The 26,413-nt window shown below is 40.1% G+C and overlaps 1 protein-coding gene across 2 annotated transcripts in view; it reads left to right on the top strand.

Annotated features, from left to right (window-relative positions):
• Positions 1-26,413, top strand: part of LOC112620654 (zinc finger protein 680-like) — a 47,484-nt gene that overhangs the window by 12,952 nt on the left and 8,119 nt on the right. Inside the window, exons 2-4 of one of the 2 annotated variants that reach the window (XM_025379399.1) lie at positions 9,416-9,542; positions 10,045-10,140; positions 18,635-18,752. In XM_025379399.1, coding sequence (XP_025235184.1) covers positions 9,416-9,542; positions 10,045-10,140; positions 18,635-18,752 — 341 coding nt within the window. The remainder of the gene's footprint in view (positions 1-9,415; positions 9,543-10,044; positions 10,141-18,634; positions 18,753-26,413) is intronic. The other variant, XM_025379398.1, reaches the window with a different exon arrangement.

Here is a 26,413-nt window from a genome sequence, read left to right on the forward strand (position 1 = left end):
TTTTTTTTTTTTTTTTTTTTTTTTTTTTTTGAGACGGAGTTTTGCTCTTTTTGCCCAGGCTGGAGTGCAATGGCGCAATCTCAGCTCACCGCAACCTCCACCTCCTGGGTTCAAGCGATTCTCCTGCCTCAGCCTCCTGAGTAGCTGGGGTTACAGGCATGTGCCACCATGCCTGGCTAATTTTGTATTTTTAGTAGAGACGGGGTTTCTCCATGTTGGTCAGGCAGGTCTTGAACTCCCGACCTCAGGTGATCCACCTGCCTCGGCCTCCCAAAGTGCTGGGATTATAGGCGTGAGCCACTGCGCCCGGCCATTTTTGTGTCTTTCATTTCAGTAAGTTAGAATGCTGCTATTAAAGAACGAATAAACACAAACGATCTGACCACCAAAAAACTATAATAGCTCTCCTCTTAACTGTGTTGCAAGCTCAAATATATTCTACTATATAAACAAAATCAGATTCTAATTTTTCATCAAAAAGTGCTGGTGGTGACCGGGCACAATGGCTCATGCCTGTAATCACAGCACTTAGGGAGACCAACACGGGTGGATCACTTACGGTCAGGAGTCCGAGACCAGAATGGCCAACATAGTGAAATCCCATCTCTACTAAAAATACAAAAATTAGCCAGGTGTGGTGGCAGGTGCCTGTAATTCCACCTACTCTGGAGGCTGAGGCAGTAGAATTGCTTTAACCTGGGAGGCGGAGGTTGCAGTGAGCTGAGATCATGCCACTGCACTCTAGCCTGAGTGACAGAATGAGACTCCATCTCAGAAAAAAAAAGTGCTGGTGGATGTAGTCAGATGTATTCCGATAGAATCCCCCTTTCAATGGCTAAAAGATGAGAGAGCAGCAGAGATGGAGGAATCTTATAAAATTCTGCTGAGAATATGCTCCCTTCTTCATAATGCTCATGTTTCTCATGCTGAGAGTAGCTGTGTAATTTGGGTATTTAGAGATAAATATTTTATAGTGAAATATTTTCTGGCTGACTTCATCAATCTTACATATAATCTGAGTGTTTTCTCAAGATACATTTAACTTATTTTTTTCTCTCAATATAATCTTGCTGAGACTGAGAGCTGTTTTTTTCTCCAGTGCTTTGAGTGTCTGTTTCAGAAGCCATTTTAGCATTTCACAGTGTCCATGAATGAGGTGGGCTGTCATAGTGGAACTCTTGGAGCTATCTTTTTCCAGACTCATGCTGGAAATCCAGCAGAACATTTTCCATGTCACCATTATAAATAGAAACAGCCTAAAACACTGTTCCCTTTCTCCGTATTGTGAAGGTGCGATCCTACCCAGGAAGCCTGCAGGCTCTCCTCCTGCAGCTCAGGCTTCATTCTTTGATGTGGTGCTGGAGGGCTGCTGTGGCAATTGGGGTTCATGTGAGATGTGACCTGCCAGCTGTTCACCCTGTATTGTGGGTTGTACCTCAGTGGCAGAGGGTAGGGGTCAAGAGAAAACTGCAGCCACCAGGAGTGGGCATGCAGAAGTTCTGTAGTCCAACGCTCGGGGAGTAGAGAGCCATTGCTTCAAAATGTAAATAGCCAAAATGATAGCACCCTTTTCAAATGTTTCTGTAGGAGACTGAGAGCCTACCTTCAGCAGGCACCTGGTTTTATATTGCAAAACTACCCTCTGTCATGAAGATCTTAAAAGTTTATTTTGTAATTATATGTAACAAATTGACATACACAGATGGCCTCCCCAATTACCAGGTGAATTCAGAATGAACTATGCATGACATGGTGCTGTAAGTTTTTCTACTCTTGGGCTAATTATGGTGACCATCTTTCTGTCTTTGCAATCTGTTAAGCAGATTGACCTTGATGCATGTCAAATTCTGGATTAATTGTGTAATGTAACAGTTTTATTTCTGTTCAGTCATTGTGGAGTTGCTCTAAGGCTGGAGAAAATTTGTCTTTTAATTATATTTCCCAAGAACTGTCTAGAATTACCAGACATGACATAAACATATAAGGTGCCAACCAAGCTTTACTCTAGAGGGTCCTTTCCCTCTCAGGCTTCCAGTCCATTCACAGTTGTGCTGCAGAATGCATGCTCTCCCCTAAATATGCAGGCAGAATTGCTTCTCTGCCTGTTTGATAATCTGTAGTCCTCTATAGTCACTTTTAAAGAGGTTAGACCAAATTTCACAGGGCAGCAATCAACCATTTTACCTCTTTCAGTGACTCTTGTATCTTCAGACCTGAAACTGATTCAGAGACCATGAGGCTCACAAACTTAGTAACATGTGTGCAGTGAGTAGAAATGAGAATCTCCGCTTTCTCTTTCCTCGTGTTGCTAAAATGTCCATAAATCTGCAGGTAACACGAGCTGCTACTCCATTTATTCAGGACCTAAATCTGAACTCCAAATTCTGAATCTGGATCTTGAGATTTTGGGAAAAAATAAAACATTTTATCTGAAAAATGCATGTCCATTTACTTATAAGACTCAGAGACATTTAAATGAGACCACAATTAGGTCTTTCTTGCTTCTTTTAGCAAGAAAGATTTATCTCTTAAAACTGCTTACTATAGCCATAAGTAGCTATAAATTAAACTAATAATTCCACGCTGGATACTATAACCCACACCCTATAGCTTAACAATGTATAGCCAATTAGTAATCAATTTTATTTTTGTAAATAAGAATTTCTAACAACTTTATATCAGTCCAGTCTCTATCCCTCTATTTTTTCCTGTACAAATCTACTTGTAACTGCTGCTAATCAAAGTGTAAATTTTTGACAATTTGAATCTTTGCTCTCAAGTTACAGTCTTCAAGCTTGACCCAAATAAACTGTCTACTTATGTTCATGTTGCCTCAGTTTTTTTTTTTTTGTGATGGACTCTTGTTCTTATTGCGCAGGCTGGAGTGCAATGGTGCAATCCCTGCTCACTGCACCCTCTGCCTCCCAGGCTCAACCAATTCTCCTGCCTTAGCCTCACAAGTATCTGGGATTACAGGCACGTGCCACCATGCCCAGCTATTTTTTTTTTTTTTTGCATTTTAAGTAGAGACGGGGTTTCACTTTGTTGGCCAGGCTGTTCTTGAACTCCTGACCTCAGGTGATCTACCTGCCTTGGCCTCCCAAAGTGCTGGGATTACAGATGTGAGCCACCATGTCCAGTGTCTCAGTTTTTTTTTTTTTTTAATTAAAAAAAAATTTTTTTTTAGGTAGACATACCATTTAGAATGTGCTAAAACAGCCTCTGTGAGGGGAAGTCTCCTTTGGTTGTACCCCATTTGCTGTAACACCCAAGAACGCAGAGCTAGGTTAATCCCACCTAGAATCTGCACCTAATAAGGTTTGGCCTCTGCCTGGGATTTACAGTACAGGGCCAGACTTAGGATTGAGAATGTGGCCGGGCGCGGTGGCTCAAGCCTGTAATCCCAGCACTTTGGGAGGCCGAGACGGGCGGATCACGAGGTCAGGAGATCGAGACCATCCTGGCTAATACCGTGAAACCCCGTCTCTACTAAAAATACAAAAAAAAACTAGCCGGGCGAGGTGGCGGGCGCCTGTAGTCCCAGCCACTCGGGAGGCTGAGGCAGGAGAATGGCGTAAACCCAGGAGGCGGAGCTTGCAGTGAGCTGAAATCCGGCCACTGCACTCCAGCCCGGGTGACAGAGCGAGACTCCGTCTCAAAAAAAAAAAAAAAAAAAAAAAAAAGGATTGAGAATGTACAGAAAACCAACAGGAGGCATGTTCTGCATTGTGAGATGTCAACATAGACATTCTAAAGTTCCCTTCTGAGAGTATGGCTGCTTGAGCTTTTCTGATCTTATTCAGTGACCTGCTACAGTTTTGTGAGAGGCACCAGGTGTAAATAGAATCTCATGGGAGAATCCGTAAGTGTAAACAAGCATCTTAGGAGTGAGAGATCAAGGCCACAGAGTATCCAAAGCCATGACCACAACTATATCTACCTGTAAAATGTGGTACTGGAGTAGAGTATTCTTGTCCTTCCTCTAACCCAAGAGCTAGCTCATCAGGACAGGTGATCCAAATTCTGGAGCTCCACCAGGGCAGTTTCATTCTTTTTTTTTTTTTTTTTTTGAGACGGAGTCTCACTCCATTGCCCAGGCTGGAGTGCAATGACATGATCTCAGCTCACTGCAGCCTCTGCCTCTCAGGTTCAAGCGATTCTCCTCCCTCAGCCTCCCGAGTAGCTGGGATTACAGGCACATGCCACCATGCCACACTAATTTTTGTATTTTTAGTAGGGACGGGGTTTCACCATGTTGGCCAGTCTGGTCTCAAACTCCTGACCTTGTGATCCGCCCACCTCAGCCTCCTAAAGTGCTTGAATTACAGGCATGATGAGCCACCGCGCCCGGCTAGTTTCGTTTTTTACATAGGATCACCCTGAGTCTCTCCTGCCTGGCACATCATCGGGTCATCAGCCCAGGGTCATTGGGAACCCTCTTACAATCACCTAGGCATCTTTGAGACATTTGAGGTTGTCCAGAGCAGAACTGTGTCAGGCTGACAGAGTGGTTAATTATGCTTCTGTCTCAGTGTAAGAGAAATGAGTCAGTCTGCATTTGTTCCTCCCCTCATACAAGAGATGTCTTGGTTGGTACCCAGATGAGAGTTTCTCAAGTTTCCTGGTACTTGGGTGAAAAAAAAAGAAAGGGTCTGGAGACTCAAATAGATAAACTAATTGCTTCCATTTTATATGGCCATTAGAAAATAGTTGAAGCAACCATTGTTCCTACCATGCAGGAACTTTAAGTCTAGACTAGTAACTGGATAAATGGTTGAATGAAGCATTATATGGTTGGTACAATGTATAGCATTATATGGTTGGTACAATGTGTGGAAAAAAAAAAAACTTGGCCTTTGGCCACTTTCTTTATATTGTTGTGACTTCTGATGTCATCACCTGAAGGGATATTTATGAACAGAAGAGTTGTTATTGTTTGTATTCTTTTTTACTTTCCTGTTAATACATATTTATGTTCTAATAAAATTACCCTAGAAAACCTTAAGGAATTTGTTTAAATTACTTATTGACATGGCAGTGGCTAAAAGAAATTAGAGTTACACAAACTCTATAATATAAGTTTCTCTTAGGTAAGCTAAAAAAAAAATCAGAACTGGAAATACCTCAATGGCGTAGAGAGCAGAATTCTACATAGGGTCCACTCCCTCCCCCAGTTCTAAGATTCACTCTTTTTGGAGGCCTTATTTAGGTCTGGCCCCACTGTGGAGTCTTGCCTCACCAAACTGATTAGAATAAATTAGTTTTGGCTGGTGAGTCCTGCAGCCTTTTTAGAACTGGTGCCCATAACTCTTTGAAACCCAGAAGCAGATAAATGGCAAAAATAAAGTATTTATTTTGGGGCCTTAATTTTTTATTTTTTATTTTTTTTATCAAAACCAGGACTTGCTGAGATGTTCCATGTAGCAACTTGTTTTCTGTTACTGCAGATTTCGTAGTTGCTCCATAAGCCACAAAAAAGTAAATATAAACACAATAAAAAAATTTTCTAAACTACATTAAGCTTTTCTGTATCCCTCTCATCTGTCTATATTTAGCTTTTATTTTATACATCTTCAAAAAAAAAAAATCAATGACAGAAACAGAAGAAATAAAAATCCTGGGCTCTTTATCCTGAGATTTATTGAACACCTCGTACCAACTCCCAGGGTGTTATGAAGATTAAATCAAATAATGTATTTTTCCCAGCACAATGCTCTGTAACACTTGAGGACATAGCACTTGCTTAATAAACGTTACGCTAGTGCATGTGTACATGTTGTTTTCTGAATGCAGACTCATTCAAACGTTGCTCCCTTTTGTTTCCTCTGTAAACTTTAAAGGACCAGCAAAGAATATGATACTTGAGGATGGAGATTGGTTGTCTTTGTGTTGTGATGAGAGTGCTGAGTTTAAGGGAGTCTGTGCTGTGCCTGCTTTCTCCAGCTAATGCTGATAATGAGCCCAGGAAGAGCAACATCAGCATTGACAGGGGATTTGTTTAAAACACCCATTCATGGACCCTTTCCAAACCTGCAGAATCACATTACATAGAGTGGGACCAAAACTATCAAGTGATTTATAAGCTCATTAAAGCTTGAGAGGCAATGCTTAGCTAAGTGGTTATCAGCCCAGGCTTCTAATTAGGATTACATGGCTAATTTAAAAAATCTTACTTGTGCCCTTTCCACAGGTTCTGTTAATTGTTCTTGGTGGAAGCATCCATATTGTTCTAAGTAAGGGCCTCATGTGAGTCTTAAAATGAGGACAGAGTCAAGTATGAGGGGTTCAGGATATATTCATGAGAGATAAGTTCCACCTTTGCATTCAGGGTTGGTCACAGGGCCTGTTCTGTTCAGGTTTGGTAGAGACAGGTCAGTGTGGCCCATATTGCCATTATTGTAGCAGAAATTGGTGGTGTCTGTGCCAGGGGAGGGCACCTGAGAACAGGAAAAGGAAAAGGAAAATATATATATTTAAGAGACGGAGTCTCACTCTATCGCCCAGGCTGGAGTGCAGTGACACTATCTCAGCTCACCACAACCTCTGCCTTCCGGGTTCTAGCAATTCTCCTGCCTCAGCCTCCTGAATAGCTGGGATTACAGGCTCATGCTGCCATGCCCGTCTTATTTTTTTGTGTTTTAGTAGAGATGGGGTTTCACCATGTCGCCCAGGCTGGTCTCGAACTCCTGAGCTCAGGCAGTCCACCAGCCTTGGCCTCCCAGTGTGGTAGGATTACTGGCCTGAGCCACTGTGCCTGGCCGAGAAACTTATATTTTTATCTTCATGGAGTGTCTCATTGTTCCTGAATCCCTTCTTGTATAAAGGACAGAAGTGGGTGGACGTTTTCTCCAGGTTTTGGTTTTTCTGCCTGTGGGTGTGGCGGTAGCAGGTAAACAGGGGGTGCTGATACCTTTAGAGGCATGTTCTCAAGATACGAGTGTAATTTGTCCAGAGAATCTCATCTGAGAAGGAATTCCAAAAAAGGAGAAAGAAGAAGAATTCTTTTTTTTACTTAAACCTGTCTCAGATCAAGAGCTGTGTCCACTCTTCCTCCTGGAATACCATGTGTTTAGTACTTGCAAACCTTTACTTCTCTGCTTGATCTTTTCCTCCCTAATGAGCTAGTTTCAATTACTTTAAAAATTCATTATAATAGTCAAGGGTCTCTGAAAAATATTTTTCCTATGTACCAGAGCCGCCTTTATATTCTCTGCATCGTGGCTTCTTATGTGCCATGCAGAATTCTCATTATGAATTTATAATCTGCAATATTAAAAATATTTCCTTTGTAGCTGTTGAATTATGGGAATGTGTGCATACTCAAGATTTCTACTGGGGAAAAGCTGGGGTCCTTAGTAAAGAAAAAGAACATGTAATGTTGAGGATCCACCTGTGTTCTCCATTAGCTCTATACAGAAAAGGACCAAGAAAATGCTTATTTAAACAGAATGGCATTTATCACCCAGGAAGTTCTGAAAAAATTTTTAGGAGATTCCTGCTCTCTAGGGTGCTGAAGAAAGACTACTTAAAATCACTAACAGTACAGTAAATAGGAGACATCTGTATTTTGAACTTTGCATAAAATTGATGTTTCTTTATGGTTAAATTTAGATTATAATTTACTTTTCGGGAGCAGTATTCCAGCAGTGATGCTGTGTTCTTTGTGCATCAGCACATCATAAAAATTTGTTCCTAGTGCAGTTGATGTTAATGATTCACTTGGCTAAAGAGCTCTCTGACAAGTGTTTTTTTTTTATAGAGTTAATTACTTTTCATTAGTAAGTATCTTCATACAGCTGATGTGCATAAATTATCACATTTGATTGGGCAGCTGCCTTTTTTTCTTAGGTTTTATTTGCATATATGTCTTTGGAAGATGAAGGCTCTCATCTTTATTTACAAGCCAGAAAAACTGGGAAAAACACAGGTTCTTTTTTGTTTGTTTGTTTGTTTTAGATGGAGTCTCGCTCTGTTGCCCAGGCTGGAATGCACTGGTGCAATCTCAGCTCATTGCAACCTCCGCCTCCTGGGTTCAAGCGATTCTCCTGCCTCAGCCTCCCAAGTAGCTGGAATTACAGATGCACACCATCGTGCCCGGCTAATTTTTACATTTTTTTTTTTTTTTTTTTTTTTGAGACGGAGTCTCGCTCTGTCACCCAGGCTGGAGTGCAGTGGCCGGATCTCAGCTCACTGCAAGCTCCGCCTCCCGGGTTCACGCCATTCTCCTGCCTCAGCCTCCCGAGTAGCTGGGACTACAGGCGCCCGCCACCTCGCCCGGCTAAGTTTTTGTATTTTTAGTAGAGACGGGGTTTCACTGTGTTAGCCAGGATGGTCTCGATCTCCTGACCTCGTGATCCGCCCGTCTCGGCCTCCCAAAGTGCTGGGATTACAGGCTTGAGCCACCGCGCCCGGCCTTTACATTTTTTTTAGTAGAGATGGGGTTTCGCTATGTTGGGCAGGCTGGTTTCGAACTCGTGACCTCAGGTGATCTGTCTGGCTCAGCCTCCCAAAGTGCTGGGATTACAGGCGTGAGCCACTGTGCCTGGCCAGCACAGACTCTTGTACTTAGTGGATGTTTGACAAAATATTCTTCTTGGGCCAAAAACATTGGCATTACTGGTGAGCTTGTTGGAAATTCAGAAATTCAAACTTTATTCTAGATCCTTAAAAAAAGTCGGCATAATAAGATCTTCAGTTTATTGTACACATTAAAATTTGAGATGTACCTTCTAACTCAACGTGTCTTTTCCATCTGAAAAATATATACAACTCGTTGTGTATGATGTAAATATAGCATTCAAAAATTTACACGTTTGTATTCATGTCTTTTTATACTTTTTCATTCAAAAAAGTATATATACACTGATGTTGTGGATCTTGTGCTGTTCTGTTATCTGAGTTAAAGAATACATTAGAGGCCGGGCGCGGTGGCTCAAGCCTGTAATCCCAGCACTTTGGGAGGCCGAGGCGGGTGGATCACAAGGTCAGGAGATCGAGACTATCCTGGCTAACATGGTGAAACCCCGTCTCTACTAAAAATACAAAAAACTAGCCGGGCGCGGTAGCGGGCGCCTGTAGTCCCAGCTACTTGGGAGGCTGAGGCGGGAGAATGGCGTGAACCCGGGGGGCGGAGCTTGCAGTGAGCCGAGATCGCGCCACTGCACTCCAGCCTGGGAGACACAGTGAGACTCCGTCTCAAAAAAAAAAAAAAAAAAAAAAAAAAAAAAAAAAAAAAAAAAAAAAAAGAATACATTAGATAATATTTCTGCATTTAAATTTATTTTATTGTATAATTTTAGTCACTCCTTTAAGTCAGAATCAGTTTTCTATATTGTCTTACTTTGCCTTGAGCCAAAATAAAAATTCTGCCCATGGTTATTTAGTAAATATATATGTGTGTGTTTGTGTTTTTCAGGGACCATTGACATTTAGGGATGTGGCCATAGAATTCTCTCTGGAGGAGTGGCAATGCCTGGACGCTGCACAACGGAATTTATACAGGAAAGTGATGTTTGAGAACTACCGAAACCTGGTCTTCCTGGGTGAGGATAACTTCAACACACAATTCCTAATATGCCTTAAAGGTTTTATTTCTCTGTTTTTGTATAACTTGTGGTAATTTGTGCTTTGCATAAATGAGTTTCAGATCCCTGTTTTCAAGAAAACCTTTGAGATTTGTCCGTGTAGAAAGAAAATTTCTTTATCATGTTTCATCTTGACCTGAACTTTACACATTCCTGAGCTGATCTGTATCCTTCACTTTAGATTAGTGGTAATTACAGAAATGTGATGGCATAAAATGTTGTTGCCCACACCTTAAAATTTAATTGCCACCACCAATTTTTGATTCAGTAGTACTGGGTAGTGAAATTAAAGACCTACAAATTTTAAGTATTTTCTCACTATTTAGAAATGTCTTATAAATTAGTAATTTGGGATTAATTTACTAGAATATGCTATGACATTCTCTTTACTGAGCACATTAGTAGGTCAGTAATTGGAGGAGATGAGCAAGATTCATGTTATTTATTTTTAATAAAACAGGTATTGCTGTCTCTAAGCCTCACCTGATAACCTGTTTGGAGCAAGGAAAAGAGCCGTGGAATAGGAAGAGACAGGAGATGGTAGCCAAACCCCCAGGTAGGTGAGAATGATAGCGAATACAACAGATGACACAGATGAGAGGTCCAAAGGTCAAAGAGAAAGTCAGTTCTTGACATGGAATTTGGGAAGCTATGTTCCAGAGAAAGTAGTTTCTGGGAAGCTCAGTTTCTTTTCTCTTGTTCTCACATAGGGGCATCTTCTTTCTTATGCTCTTAAATTCTCTAAAAATTCTACTTCCCCATCAGTGATCTTCCTTCAAGTTTACTGTGAGCCAGAATCCTCTTTGTGGCTTATAAGAGACTGCACAATCTGACTGATGTTCCATTGTTTTAGGGACACACAAATATCTGCAAAATTTTGAGAAACTCTGTTATTTTTTAAGTTCTCTTTTTACATCATGTCTGAAATATGTGTGATTAGTGGTTTCTTTTCCAATTTTTTGATTCATTTTTCTGCACACTTTGTCTTGTTTTTATTTAGTCTTTTTTTGATAGTCTTGAAATATAGTTTGAAATTATAAAGTATAATGTCCTTCTTTGTTCTTTTTCCTCAAGATTGCTTTGACTATTCAGAGTTTATTGTAGTTTCATATAAATTTTAGGATTTTATTTTTCATTGCTGTAAAAAAAAGTGCCACTGGAGTTTCGATAGGGAGTTCATTGAATCCATAGATTATTTTGGATAATATGGCACTTTAACAGTATTTATGCTTTCAATCCATAGACATAAAGTATTTTAAAATGTATTTGTGTTGACCAGGCATAGTGGCTCAACTGTAATCCCAGCACTTTGGGAGGCCAAGGCAGGGAGATCATTGAGGTCACGAGTTTGAGATCAGCCTGGCCATCAGGGTGAAATCCCATCTCTACTAAAAATACAAAAAATTAGCCTGGCCTGATGGCAGGTGCCTGTAATCCCAGCTACCCAAAAGGCTGAGGCAGGAGAATTGCTTTAACCCAGGAGGTGGAGGCTGCAGTGAGCTGAGATTGCACCACTGCACTCCAGTCTGTGTGACAGAGACTCTGTCTCAAAAAAATGTAATTATTTGCCTCTTCCCTAATGTATTTCATTAATATATTTTTATTGTAAAGATTTTTTTACCTCCTTGTATAAATTTGTTCTCAGAAATGATTTTAATGCTACTATAAATAAGATTATTTTCTTAATCAGTTTGCTTAAGTGTATGGAACTTAAACTTGTACGTTAATTTTATATTTTGCCAAATTACCTAGTGTATTTATTAATTTAAACAGGTTTTAGTATAGTTTATAATTTTTTATATACAAGAGCATGTGATCTATAAGCAGCAAGTTTTTACTCATTTGTCTTCAATTTCAATGAGTTTTAAAACTTTCTGATTAATTCTTCTGCCACATACTTGCAGTTCTATGCAAGTATGCAGTTCTATGCAAGTATGCAGTTCTATGCAAGTATGCAGTTCTATGCAAGTATTGCAGTTCTATTTACAGTGGGTACAATATAGTTTTGCATTGGTGTCTGAATTTAAAGGAGCAAACACCTCTTTAAGTTTTTATAAACTGGTTTCAGGAGGTAAAGATTTTTTTTTTTGTTGGGTTCTCAGGGTGATGAGATGCCCTCTGGGTTTGTAGTAGAGAGCGGTGTAGCTTGGTCACAAGGCTGCTGGGTCTGCACTAGGGCTCACCTTTAGTTGGCTTAACAGGGGCTTGGGTAATTGTAATTTCCATTATATTTTGGAACAGACTACATATTTTTCTGGATGTTGCTCTGTAGGGCAGACAGTAGGGCACGTTTTCGTAATTGGGTCTATATATGGTGGGCCTTATATCAGAATGTGGATGAGTATGGCTTTCACTGAGTATCAAAGAGGTTTTTTTCAGATCACTGTGGGTTCCTATATAGGCAGAATAGGCCATGAACTATAGCTCAGGGAGCTGGAACTGAGTCATTAAACTGCTTCAGAAACCACAGTAAAGGACAAGGTCTGCGGGCCTGCCTGCGTGGCTATAAATGGGTGTCTTCCTACAGGCTTCTGGAGGGCAGGTCTCTCCCAGTCTGTGGCTGGGAGGAGTTTGGGATGATTAGAGAGTAAGTTCAGAATTCTCAGTGGGACTAAATTTGGTGGGCCATTTCCTGGTCTGTAGCTTAGAACAGGGGTCCTGTGTTTTTCCACCTGAATGAAGGCTTGCCTTCTGAAAAGAACGCTCCTTAATCTTAGACTGTAGCAGAGTTTCACAACACCTTCTCTGGATCTCAAAGCTCTCTTAAAGGCACTTATTTTTGAGATGGGTTTTGGCTTCATAACCCAGGCTGGTCTTGAAATCCTGGCCTGAAGCAGTTCCCCAACCTAAATGTACCGTGTAGCTTCCATTACGGGTGTGAGCCATGGCTCACATAAACGCATTTTTGTCAGGGATGGCTGATAAATTTTCTTGTTGTGGGATGATAAGCAAATAGGGAACCTTTTATTTATCCATCTTACTGATGTCACTCTCCCTATATATTACTTTCTATTTTCTATTTCAAATTTTTCTGTACTTTAGGTTCAGACATTTAGGACAATATGCTAGAATTTACATGATATGGCTGATGTTACTTATAAATTTAAGTTTGCTGCAGGCAAACAGGAATTATAGTATTTTCATCCACTTTCTTAAGCATATATCTAAATAACAACATAACTAATTTCTAAGTTTTTTATTTTATTTTATTTTATTTTGAGAGGGAGTCTCGCTGTGTCTACCAGGCTGGAGTGCAGTGGTGCAATCTTGGCTCACTGCAAGCTCTGCCTCCCAGGTTCACGCCATTCTCCTGCCTCAGCCTCCCAAGTAGCTGGGACTACAGGCGCCCGCCACCACGCCCAGCTAATTTTTTTTTGTATTTTTAGTAGAGACAGGATTTCACTGTGTTAGCCAGGATATGCTCGATCTCCTGACCTCATGATCCACCCGCCTCGGCCTCCCGAAGTGCTGGGATTACAGGCGTGAGCCACCGCGCCCGGCTGCATTTGTTTTATATATAAGAAGTGCTAACCATATTCTGCAAAATATATAATTTTTAAATTTAGCAATGCAAGGCTATTGTTTTGCTCTGAAGGTTGAATTACAGCAGTTTTATTTTGTGTAAGAATAGCATATATTTAAAACAAAAAACTTAATTTCTTTTAAATTTTTATTATAAATTTATTGTTATAATCTTTTATTTATAATTGTACTGTTTTTTTCTGAAATTTTATTGCAACACAGCACATGCCAATGATTTGAAATACCTGCTTTCCATGAGTACACACAGTCAAATATTGTAATTATCTAGACAAATTCTTTTTTAATGGTACATAAATATTGCAAACCGGATTTTGTGAGTAAACATTTCTCTAGTTATTGTTTTGTAGTTCCATATTAGTGTTTTATTTAGTGTAGGTTTTTAAACATCAGTTTATTGTGATTTTTTGTTTTACTTATATATTTAGACATTTTGCAATTCTGTTTATAAACTTTAAGTCAAAATGGGGTTTAATTAAAAGATAAATCAGCTGGGTGCAGTGGCTCAGTCCTGTAATCCCAGCACTTTGGGAGCCTAAGGTGGGCGGATCGAAGGTCAGGAGTTTGAGACCAGCATGGCCAATATGGTGAAACCGCATTCTACTAAAAATACAAAAATTAGCCTGGCATGGTGGCGGGTGCCTGTAGTCCCAGCTACTTGGGAGGCTGAGGCAGGGGAATCTCTTGAATCTAGGAGGCGGAGGTTACAGTGAGCTGAGATCACGCCACTGTACTCCAGCCTGTGTGACCGAGTGAGACTCCATCTCCAAAAAAAAAAAAGATAAATCAGCCATATGTCTATCACAATCAGTTTATATATGTGTGTGCTTTTATCTACAAATATGACCTCAATTTTGGTTATGGCTTATTTTGTATATATTCTTTCTTAGCTGATTTTCAGTGGTTGTCCTATCATCTCTAAGTGAGTAGTCATGGAAATCGCCTTCTTTTCATCATATGTTTAATGATGAATATGTATTTCTTTTGCATGAGAGAAACACTTTTGTGATTTGAAGATAATTTTTGAAAAGATACATAATTCTGTATTTTTTCAGTTTTTCTTTTAAAAAATTGTGAAAATATAACATAAAATTTACCATCTTAAATTCATTGAAGTGTACATTTCAGGGCGAGGCATGGTGGTGGCTTACATCTGTAATCCAGGGATTTTGAGAGGCCAAGACAGGAGGATCACTTAAGCCCAAAATTTGGAGACCAGCTTGGGCAACATGTGAAGACCCAGTCTCTACAAAAAAAAACCACGTTTTTTAAAGACAGGCATGGTGGTGTGCACTTGGGGTTTCAGCTACTTGGGAGATTGATGGGGGAGGATTTACTTGAACCTGGTTGAGGCTACAGTGAGCCATAATTGTGCCACTGCACTCCAACTTGGGTGACAGAGTGAGATCCTGTCAGAATAAAAGTTGTACATTTCAAGCCTGTTAAGTGTATTCACACTGTTAGGCAAAATACTTCTAAAAGTTTTACATCTTGTAAAACTAAAACTCAGTACACATTACATAACAACTGCCCATTTTACTCTCTCTTCAGCCCTTGACAGACACCCTTCCACTTTCTGTTTTTATGATTGTGACTACTTAAGATATCTCATAGAAGTAGAATCATACAGTATCCATCATTTTGTTACTGGCTCATTTTAGGTGAGATAATTCTCTCAACATTTATATTAAAATGGGACAAGATTTTCTTTGTTTTTTTTTGAGACGAAGTTTTGCTCCTGTTGCCTATGCTGGAGTGCGATGGTGCCATCTTGTCTTACCTCTGCCTCCCAGGTTCAAGCAGTTCTCCTCCCTCAGCCTCCCAAGTTTTTTTTTTAAGGCTGAAATAATATTCCACACCCAGATTGCTTCAGCGTTTTGGCTTTTTTTTTTTTTTTTTTTTTTTGAGATGGAGTCTGGCTCTGTTGCTCAGGCTGGAGTGCAGTGGGGCGATCTCGGCTCACTGCAAGCTCCACCTCCCGGGTTCACGCCATTCTCCTGCCTCAGCCTCCCAAGTAGCTGGGACTGCAGGCGGCCGCCACCACCCCCGGCTAGTTTTTTGTATTTTTTTTTAGTAGAGACGGGGTTTCACCGTGTTAGCCAGGATGGTCTCAATCTCCTGACCTCGTGATCCGCCCACCTCCCCCCTCGGCCTCCCAAAGTGCTGAGATTACAGGATGAGCCACTGTGCTCGACCGGCCCTTTTTTTTTTTTGCGATGGGGTCTTGCTCTGCCTCCCAGGCTGGAGTGCAATGGCAGGATCAGATATCGGCTCACTGCAGTCTCCGCCTCCCAGGTTCAAGCGATTCTCGTGCCTCAGCCTCCTGAGTAAACTGGGATTACAGGCACCTGCCACCACACCTGGCTAAATTTTGTGTATTTAGTAGAGACGAGGTTTCACCATGTTGGCAAAGCTGGTCTCAAACTCCTGACCTCAGGCGATCTGCCCGCCTCGACCTCCCAAAGTGCTGGAATTACAGGTGTGAGCCACCGTGCCTGGCCATGTTTTGGCTTTTGTGAATGCTGGTACAAGAAGCATAAATGTTCAAATATGTCTTCCAGGTCCTGCGTTGCATAGTTTGGATGTAGATCCATAAGTGGGATTGCTGTGTTTAATAATAATTCAATTTTTAATTATTTGAGGAACATTTATAACATTTGTCAATAATGGTTGCATCCTTGTTTTGCACCAACAATTAACATGGATTTTATTTTTATTGCATCATCAACTGGGTGTTTTCTAGAAAACTTTTAGTGGCTATTATAATGGATGTGAGAGGATTCTGTTTTTCATCGTGACTTTCATGCATTTGTCTACAAATTAGTATTTTTGTGTATCCTTTCAAATGCTTTTTTGCATTTGTATCATTTTGATGAAAATTTAGTTCAATTATTTGTCCAATTCTAAGTCATTATTCAACTTTATAATTCAGTTTTAATAGTTGTTTATATATTCTGAATATTAACTCCTATCACATGTGATTTGCAGATATTTTCATCCATTTCCTAAGAGGCATCACTACTCTTGAATGTTTCTTTGATTTGCAGAAATTTTGAAGTATAGTGTAGTTCAGTTATTCTGTTCTTCTCTTTGTTGCTCATGCATTTAATGTCGTATCTAAGAAAATGGTGCCAATATGAATGTCATGGTTTTCCCTATATTTTTTCTAAGAGATAGTTATTTTTTAAATTTCTAAATATTTTATTTTAAATATTCTTTGTATATAGTTCAAGGAAAGGATTCAGCTTTATCAGTGTAGATAACCTGATTTCAACGTTAGTTTTTGAAAAGATTATCTTTTCTCTATTATGCATTAATTGTGACTTAGTGAAAGATCATTTGATCATACACAAAAGGGTTCTTTTCTGGACTCTCTATTCTGTTTTGTTTTTTTTTTTTTTTTTTGGAGTCTCACTCTGTCACCCAGTCTGGAGTGCAGTGGCGCTATCTCAGCTCACTGCAAGCTCCGCCTCCTGGGTTCACGCAATTCTACTGCCTCAGCCTCCCAAATAACTGGGACTACAGGTGCCCGCCACCACGCCCGGCTAATTTTTTTGTATTTTTCGTAGAGACGGGGTTTCACCATGTTAGCCAGGATGGTCTGGATCTCCTGACCTCGTGATCCACCCGCCTCAGCCTCCCAAAGTGCTGGGGTTACAGTCGTGAGCCACTGTGCCTGGCCGTCTATTCTGTTTTTTATCTCTTTATATGTCATTGTGTCAGTGCGCCACATTGTTTTTACTGTTGTAGCTTTTAATATGTTTTTCAATCAGGAAGTATAATGCTTTTTTTTCATGGTTGTTTAGCTAGTTATAGACATAATCAAGACAGGGTCTCACTTCATTGCCCAGGCTACTTTCAAACTCCTAGGCACAAGCAGTCCTTCTGCCTTGGCCTCCTGAAGTTCTAAGTTTATACATTTGAGCCACTACACCCAGCCTGTGTGTTTCATTTTCATATATTTTTGGATTTGCCAATTTTTCCTTTGCTTTTAATTCCTAGTTTTATTAAGTTTTTTTGTTTGTTTGTTTTGTTTTTTTGAGACGGAGTCTTGCTCTGTGGCCCAGGCTGGAGTGCAGTGGCGTGATCTCAGCTTGCTGCAAGCTCCGCCTCCTGGGTTCATGCCATTCTCCTGTCTCAGCCTCCCTGAGTAGCTGGGACTACAGGTGCCCACCCCCATGCCCGGCTAATTTTTTTGTATTTTTAGTAGAGACGGCATTTCACCGTGTTAGCCAGGATAGTCTTGATCTTCTGACCTCATGATCCGCCCGCCTTAGCCTCCCAGAGTGCTGGGATTACAGGCGTAAGCCACCGTGCCTGGCCCTTATTAAGTTTTTGTTAGAAAACACATAGTGTATGATTTTGATGTTCTTAGATTTATTCATCATTGTTGTTTTGAGACAGGATCTTACTGTCACTCAGGCTGGAGTGCAGTGGCATAATTTTGGCTAACTGTAGCCTGAGCCTTTTGGACTCAAGTGATCCTTCCACCTCAGCTCCCCGTGTAGCTGAAACTACAGACATGCACTATCATGTCTGGCTGTTTTTTTATTATTATTTGTAGGGATAGGGCCTCACTGTGTTACCTAGGCTGGTCTCAAACTTCTTGTCCCAAGTGATTCTCCCACCTTGGTCTCCCAAAGTGTTGGAATTATAAGCATGAGTCACTGCACCTAGATGTTATTGTTAAATTTAGTAAGACCCATTATGTGTTTTAACAGAATACACTAGGTGCAAATAAAAATATTATATATTCTCTTGCTTTTGACTGAGAAGTTTTTTAATGAGACTGTTAAGCCTAGTTGGTCTATGCTATGGTTTGGATGTCCATGTTCTCCAGACCTCTTGTTGCAATGTAATCCTTAATGTTGGATGTGGGACCTGGTAGGAGGTGTTTGGGTCATGGGGGCAAATTCCTGACGCCATCCTCTTGGTAATCAGAAAGTTTACACTCTGTTAATTCAAATGAAAGCTGCTTCATTAAAAGAACGCATTTCCTTCACCTCACACTTGCTCTGTCTCTTACCACGTGATATGTCCAGTTACTCTTTGCCTTCCACCGTGATCGTAAGCTTCCTGAGACCCTCACCAGAAGCAGATGCTGGCACACACTTCTTGTACAGTCTGCCAAAATGTGAGCCAAATAAACATGTTTCTTTATAAATCATCCACTCTCAGCTATTCCTCTATATGCAAAATAATCAGTACAGTCTATAATATCTAAGTTTTCTGTTTTCTTATTGATCTTTTATCTTAATTTTCTATTATTAAAAATAGGGTCTTGATATCTACAATTATTATGTTGCTATGTATTTCTTTCTTCACTTTTGTCAATATTTGCTTTATATATTTTGGAGACCTGATGTTATTAATACACATATGTATAGATAGATAAATATGATAGTTATAGATTCCTGGTAAATTGACCCATTTTACTTACCATTATATAATATCAGTCTTTAATTAATGCTACAACTTGATTTGTTTGTGTTTTTGTTTTTATGAGACAGAATCTCACTCTGTTGCCCAGGCTGGAGTGCAGTGGTGTGATCTCGACTCACTGCCACCTCTGCCTCCTGAGTTCAAGCAATTCTCTTGCCTCAGCCTCCTGAGTAGCTGGGATTACAGGTGTGTGCTACAATGCTGGGCTACTTTTTGTATTTTGGGTAGAGATGGGATGTCATCGTTTTGTCCAGGCTGGCCTCGAATTACTGACCTCGAATTACTGACCTCAAGTGATTCGCCTGCTTTGTACTCCCAAAGTGCTGGGATTACAGGCGTGAGCCACCATGCCTGGCCAAGTACTTGATTTAAAGCATATTATATGTAATATAATGATGACCATCTCACCCAATTGTGGTTACTATTGGCATGAAATAAGATTTTTTTCATTTGGTTACATTCAGCCTATTTGACTCAATGCTGAAATCTATGCTTTTCTACTTAAGCCATTCAGGCGACTTATTTCTTTCTCTCTCTTTCTTTCTTTCTTTCTCTCTCTCTCTCTCTCTCCCCCCCCTCCCCCCTTTCCCTCCCCTCCCCTCCCTCCTTCCCTTCCTCCCTTCTTCCTTTCCTTCCTTCCTTCTTTCTTTCTCTCTTTCTCTCTTTCTTTCTTGGGGCCTCACTCTGTCAACCAGGCTGGTTTGCAGTGGCGTGATAATTAATGGCCTACTGCATCCTCAACTTTCTAAACTTAGAAAATTCTCTTACTTCAACCTCTCCAGTAGCTGGGTTACAAGTAAGCACCATCACATCCAGTTAGTTTTTTTGTATTTTTGGTAGAGACAGTGTTTTACCATGTTGTCCAGACTGGTCTCAAATTCTTACTATTTTTTTTTAATTTTATTTTTCTATAGGTTATTAGTGTTTGGTTACATGAGTAAGTTCTTTAGCGATAATTTTTTAGATTTTGGTGCACCCATCACTTAAGCAGTATTCACTGCACCCTATTTGTAGCCTTTTATCTCTCACCCCCCGTCCCACCCGACCCTCCCAAGTCCCCAAAGTTTATTGTATCGTTCTTATGCCTTTGCATCCTCATAGCTTAGCTCCTATGTATCAATGAGAACATAACGATGTTTGGTTTTCCATTCCTGAGTTACTTCATTTAGAATAATTGTCTCCAGTCTCATCTAGGTCACTGCAAATGCCATTGATGCATTCCTTCTTATGACTGAGTAGTATTTTATCCTATATATATACCACAGTTTCTATATCCCATTGTTGATTGATGGGCATTTGGGTTGGTTCCACAATTTTGCAATTGCAAATTGTGCTGCTATAAATGTGTGTGTGCAAGTATCTTTTTCAGATAGTAACTTCTTTTCCTGTGGGTATGTACCCAATAGTTGGGTTACTGGGTCAAATGGTAGTTCTACCTTTAGTTCTTTAAGGAATCTCCACACTGTTTTCCATAGTGGTTGTACTAGTTTACATTCCCACCAGCAGTGTAGAAGTGTTCTCTGATCACCACATCTATGCCAACATCTACCGTTTTATGGTTTTTTGATTATGATCATTCTTGCAAAAGTAAGGTTGTATTGCATTATGATTTTGATATGCATTTCCCTGATCATTAGTGATGCAGAACTTTTTTTTTTTTTTTTGAGACGGAGTCTCGCTCTGTCACCCAGGCTGGAGTGCAGTGGCCGGATTTCAGCTCACTGCAAGCTCCACCTCCTGGGTTTACGCCATTCTCCTGCCTCAGCCTCCCGAGTAGCTGGGACTACAGGCGCCCGCCACCTCACCCGGCTAGTTTTTTGTATTTTTTTTAGTAGAGACGGGGTTTCACCGTGTTAGCCAGGATGGTCTCGATCTCCTGACCTCGTGATCCGCCCGTCTCGGCCTCCCAAAGTGCTGGGATTACAGGCTTGAGCCACTGCGCCCAGCCAACATTTTTTCATATGTTTGTTGGCCATTTGTATATCTTCTTTTGAGAAATGTTTATTCATGTCCTTAGCCCACTTTTTGATGGGATTGTTTGTTTCTTTCTTGCTGATGTGAGTTCATTGTAGATTCTGGATATTAGTCCTTTGTCAGATGTATAAATTGTGAAGATCCTTTCCCACTCTGTGGATTGTCTGTTTACTCTGCTGACTGTTCCTTTTGCTATGCAAAAAGCTCTTTTGTTTAATTAAGTTCCAGCTATTTATCTTTGTTTTTATTGCATTTGCTTTTGGGTTCTTGGTCATGAAATCCTTGCCTAAACCAATGTTTAGAAGGGTTTTTCCAATGTTATCTTACAGAATTTTTATAGTTTCAGGTCTTAGATTTAAGTCCTTAATCTATCTTGAGTTTATTTTTGTATAAGGTGAGAGGTAAGGATCCAGTTTTATTCTCCTACATGTAGCTAGCCAATTTTCCCCAGCACCCTTTGTTGAAAAGGGTTTCTTTTTCCCACTTTATGTTTTTGTTTGCTCTCTCAAAGATCAGTTGGCTGTAAGTACTTGGGTTTATTTCTGGGTTCGCTATTCTGTTCCGTTAGTCTATGTGCCGATTTTTATACTAGTAACGTGCTGTTCTGGTAACTATGGCTTACAGTATAGTTTGAAATCAGGTAATATGATGCCTCCAGATTTATTCTTTTTGCTTAGTCTTGCTTTGGCTATGTGGGCTCTTTTTTCATTCTGTATAAATTTTAGAATTTTTTTTCTAATTCTGTGAAGAATGATAGTATTTTGATGGGAATTGCATTGAATTTGTTTATTGCTTTTCGCAGTATGGTCATTTTTGCAAGATTAATTCTACGCATCCATAAGCATAAAACGTGTTTCCATTTGTTTGTGTTGTCTATGATTTTTTTCAGCAGTGTTTTGTAGTTTTCCTTGTAGAGGTCTTTCATGTAATTGATTAGGTATATTTCTAAGTATTTTATTATTTTTGCAGCTATTGTAAAAGGGGTTGAGTTCTTGATTTGATTCTTCATTAGGTCACTGTTGGTGTATAGAAGAGCTACTGATTTATGTACATTAATCTTGTACCTGGAAACTGCTCAATTCTTTTATCAGTTCTAGGAAGTTTTTGGAGGAGTCTTTGGGATTTTCAAGGTAAATGATCATGTCACTAGCAAACAGTGACAGTTTGACTTTCTCTTTACTGATTGGGATGCCCTTTATTTCTCGTGTCTAATCGCTCTGGCTAGGACTTCCAGTGCTGTGTTGAAGAAGAGTTGTGAGAGTGGACACCCTTGTCTTGTTCCAGTTCTCAAAGGGAATGCTTTTAACTTTTTTCCATTCAGTATTATGTTGGCTGTGGGTTTGTCATAGATGACTTTTATTACATGGAGGTATGTCCCTTGTATGCCAATTTTGCTGAGAGTTTTAATCATAAAGGATGCCGGATTTTCTTGTTCTGCATCTATTGAGATGATCATGTGACTTTTAACTCTGTTTATGTAGTGTATCACACTTACTGACTTGCATATATTAAACCATCTCTGCATCCCTGGTATGAAAATCACTTGATCATGATGGATTATCTTTTTGATATGTTGTTGGATTCAGTTAGCTGGTATTTTGTTAAGGATTTTAGCATCTGTGTTCATCAGGGATATCAGTCTGTAGTTTTCTTTTTTATCATGTCCTTTTCTGGTTTTGATATTAGCGTGATGTTGGCTTCATAGAATGAATTAGGGAGGGTTCCCTCTTACTCTGTCTTGCGGAATAGTGTCAATAGGATTGGTACCAATTCTTCTTTGAACGTCTGGTAGAATTCTGCTGTGAATCTGTCTGGTCTTGGACTTTTTTGGTTGGTAATTTTAAAATTACTATTTAAGTCTGGCTACTTGTTTTTGATTTGTTCAGGGTGGGAGGGTTTTATTTTTCCAGGAATTTATTCATCTCTTCTAGGTTTTCTAGTTTATGTGTGTAAAGGTATTCATAGTAGCCTTGTATTTTGTATACATAGATCTTTTGTATTTCTGTGGTATCAGTTTGTAATATCTCCCATTTTGTTTCTTATTGAGGTTATTTGGATTTTCTCTCTTATTTTCTTTTTCTTTTTTTTTTTTTTTTGAGATGGAGTCTTGCTCTGTTGCCCAAGCTGGAGTGCAGTGGCATGATCTCAGCTCACTGCAAGCTCTGCTTCCCAGGTTCATGCCATTCTCCTGCCTCAGCCTCATGAGTAGCTGGGACGACAGGTGCCTGCTACCATGCCCAGCTAATTTTTTGTATTTTTAGTAGAGATGAGGTTTCACCTTGTTAGCCAGCATTGTCTCAGTCTTCTGACCTTGTGATCCGCCCACCTGGACCTCCCAAAGTACTGAGAGTACAGGCGTGAGCCACCGCACCCGGCCTATTTATCTTTTCAAAAAAACAGCTTTTTGTTTCATTTATCTTTTGTATTTTTTTGTTTCAGTTTCACTTAGTTTTGCTCTAATCTTGATTATTTCCTTTCTTCTGTTGCATTTGGATTTGGTTTGTTCTTGTTTCTCTAGTTTCTTGAAGTGTGACCTTACAGTCTCAGTTTGTGCTCTTTCAGTCTTTTTGATGTAGGTGTTTAGGGCTATGAACTTTCCTCTTAGCACTACCTTTGTTATATCCCAGAGGTTTTCATAGGTTGGGTCATTATTGTCATTCAGTTAGAATAATTTTTAAATTTTCATCTTGGTTTCATTTTTGACCCAATGATCGTTCAGAAGCAGGTTATTTAGTTTCCATGTATTTGCATGGGTTTGAAGGTTTTTTTGGAGTTGATTATAGTTTTTTTTTTTTTGAAACGGAGTCTCACTCTGTCACCCAGGCTGGAGTGCAGTGGCATGACCTTGGCTAACTGCAAGCTCCACCTCCTGAGTTCACGCCATTCTCCTGCCTCAGCCACCCGAGTAGCTGGGACTACAGGTGCCCACCACCATGCCTGGCTAATTTTTTTGTATTTTTTAGTAGAGACGGGATTTCACTGTGTTAGCCAGGATGGTCTCAATCTCCTGACCTCGTGATCTGCCTGCCTCGGCCTCCCAAAGTGCTGGGATTACAGGTGTGAGCCACTGCGCCTGGCCGATTTCTAGTTTTATTCCATTGTGGTCTGAGAGAGTGTCTGATATAATTTCAATTTTCTTTTACTTATTGAGGCTTGTTTTGTGCCCTATATGGTCTGTCTTGGAAAAAGTTTCACATGCTGTTGAGTAGGATGTGTATTCTGCAGTTTTTGGATGGAATGTTCTGTATGTATCTGTTAAGTCCATTTGTTTCAAGGTATAGTTTAAGTCCTTTGTTTCTTTGTTGATTTTCTGTCTTGATATGTCTAGGTCTGTCAGTGGGCTTTTGAAGAAGTTCCCCACTCTTACTGTGTTTATCACATTTTTTAGGTCTATTAGTAATTGTTTTATAAGTTTGGAAGCTCCAATGTAAGGTGCATGAATGTTTAGGATTGTGATGTTTTTCTGTTGGACAAGACCTTTTATTATTATTACTATTATTTATTTATTTTAAGATAAAGTCTCCCTCTGTCGCCCAGGCTGGAGTGCAGTGGCGCAATCTTGGCTCACTGCAACCTCCCCCTCCCGGGTTCAAGCATTTCTCCTCCTTAGCCTCCCAAGTAGCTGGGATTACAGGTGCCTGCCACCATGCCTGGCTAATTTTTGTATTTTTAATAGAGATGGAATTTCTCCATTTTGACCAGGCTGGTCTTGAACTCCTGACCTTGTGATCCACCCGCCTCAGCCTCCCAAGGTGCTGGGATTGAACCAGCCAAGGCCTTTTATTATTATATAATGTCCCTCTTTGTCTTTTTTAACTCCAGTTGCTTTAAAGTTTGTTTTGTCTGATAGAATAGCTACTCCTGCTCACTTTTGGTGGCCATTTGCATAAAATGTCTTTTTCCACCCCTTTAATTTTATGTGCGTCCTCATGTGTTAAGTTAGTCTCTTGAAGGCATCAGAGGGTTGGTTAATTCTTATCCATTCTGTATCTTTTAAGTGGAGGATTTAGGCCACTTACATTCAATGTTAGTATTTAGATGTGAGATACCATTTCATTTATCGAGCCATTTGTTGCCTGTGTACCTTGGTTTTTGTTTTTCTGTTTTTGCTTTTTAAATTGTATTTTTGTTCTATAGGTCCTGTGAGATTTATGCTTTAAAGAGGTTCTGTTTTGGTGTACTTCCAAAATTTGTTTCAAGATTTGAAGCTCTTTTAGCAGTTCTTGTAGTAGTGGCTTGGTAATGATGAATTATCTCAGAATTTATTTGTCTGAAAAAGACTATCTTTCATATGTGATGCTTAGTTTCACTGGATACAAAATTCTTGGCTGATAATTGTTTTGTTTGAGGAGGCTGAAGATAGATAGGGCCCCAGTCCCTTCTAGCTTATAGGATTTCTGCTGAGAAATCTGCTGTTAATCTGATAGTTTTTACTTTATAGGTTACCTGGTGCTTTTGTCTCACAACTCTTAAGATGTTTTTCCTTGTCTTAATTTTAGATAACCTGATGACAGTGTGCCTAGGTGATAATCTTTTTGTGATAAATTTCTCCGGTGTTCTTTGTGAATCTTGTATTTGGATGTCAAGGTCTCTAGTAAGGCTGAGGAAGCTTTTCTCGGTCATCAACCCAAATGTGTTTTCCAAACTTTTAGATTTCTCTTCTTTCTCATAAATGCCAGTTATTCTTAGGTGTGGTCATTTAATATAATCCCAAACTTCTTGAAGGCTTTGTTCATATTTTCTTGTTATTTTTTCTTTGTCTTTGTTGGATTGGGTTAATTTGAAGACCTTGTCTTTGAGCTCTGAATTTCTTTCTTCTACTCGTTCAATTCTATTGCTGAGACTTTCCAGAGCATTTAGCATTTCTATAAGTGTGTTCAGTGTTTCCTGAAGTTTTGATTGTTTTTTATGTTATCTATTTTCTTGAATATTTCTCCCTTTGTTTTGTGTGTTGTTCTTTGAATTTCCTTGCACTGGGCTTTGCCTTTCTCTGATGCCTTTCTTATTAGCCTGATAACTAACCTCCTGAATTCTTTTTCAGGTAAAACAGGGATTCCTTCTTGGTTTGGATTTCTTGCTGGTTAGCTAGTGTGATAATTTGGAGATGTTAAAGAGCCTTGTTTTGTCATATTACCAGAGTTAGTTTTTTGGTTCCTTCTCATTGGGGTAGGCTCTGTCAGAAGAAAGGTCTAGGGCTGAAGGCTGTTTTTCAGATTCTTTTGTTCCCTTGATTTAGTATTCTCCCCTTTTCCTATGGATGTGGCTTCCTGAGAGCGAGCTGTATTGATTGTTATCTCTCTTCTGGGTCTAGCCACCCAGCAAGTGTACCAGGCTTTGGGCCGGAACTAAGGGTTGTCTGCCCGAAGTTCTGTGTTGTGAACTGTTTGTGGGTTTCTCAGCTGTGGATACCAGCACCTGTTTCAGTGGAGGTGGCAGGGGGGTGAAATGGACTCTTCTAGTGTTCTTAGCATTGGTGATTTAATGCTTTCTTACTGTGCTGGTTGACCTCCTTCTGGGAAGTGGTGCTTTCCAGAGAGCATCCGCTGTGGTAGTACGGAGAACAACCCAGTGGGTGGGGCCTTACAACTTCTTAGAGTATATGCCCTTTGTGTTCAGATCCGAGGGTGGGTAGGGAAGGACCATTGGGTAGGGGCAGGGCTAGGTGTGTCTGAACTCAGACTCTCCTTGAGTGGGTCCTGCTTTGGCTGCTTTTGAGGATGGGGGTGAAGTTCCCAGGTCAATGGATTTATGTACCTAGGAGGATAATGGCTGCCTCTGGCAAGTCATGCAAGTTGTCAGGGAAGTGGGGAAAAGCTGGCAGTCACATGCCTCACCCAACTTTTACACAGTCCAAAGGGCTGGTCTCACTCCTA

The sequence above is a fragment of the Theropithecus gelada genome, chromosome 3 (genome assembly GCF_003255815.1).
Source record: "Theropithecus gelada isolate Dixy chromosome 3, Tgel_1.0, whole genome shotgun sequence".
In the NCBI taxonomy this organism is placed as follows: Eukaryota; Metazoa; Chordata; class Mammalia; order Primates; family Cercopithecidae; genus Theropithecus; species Theropithecus gelada.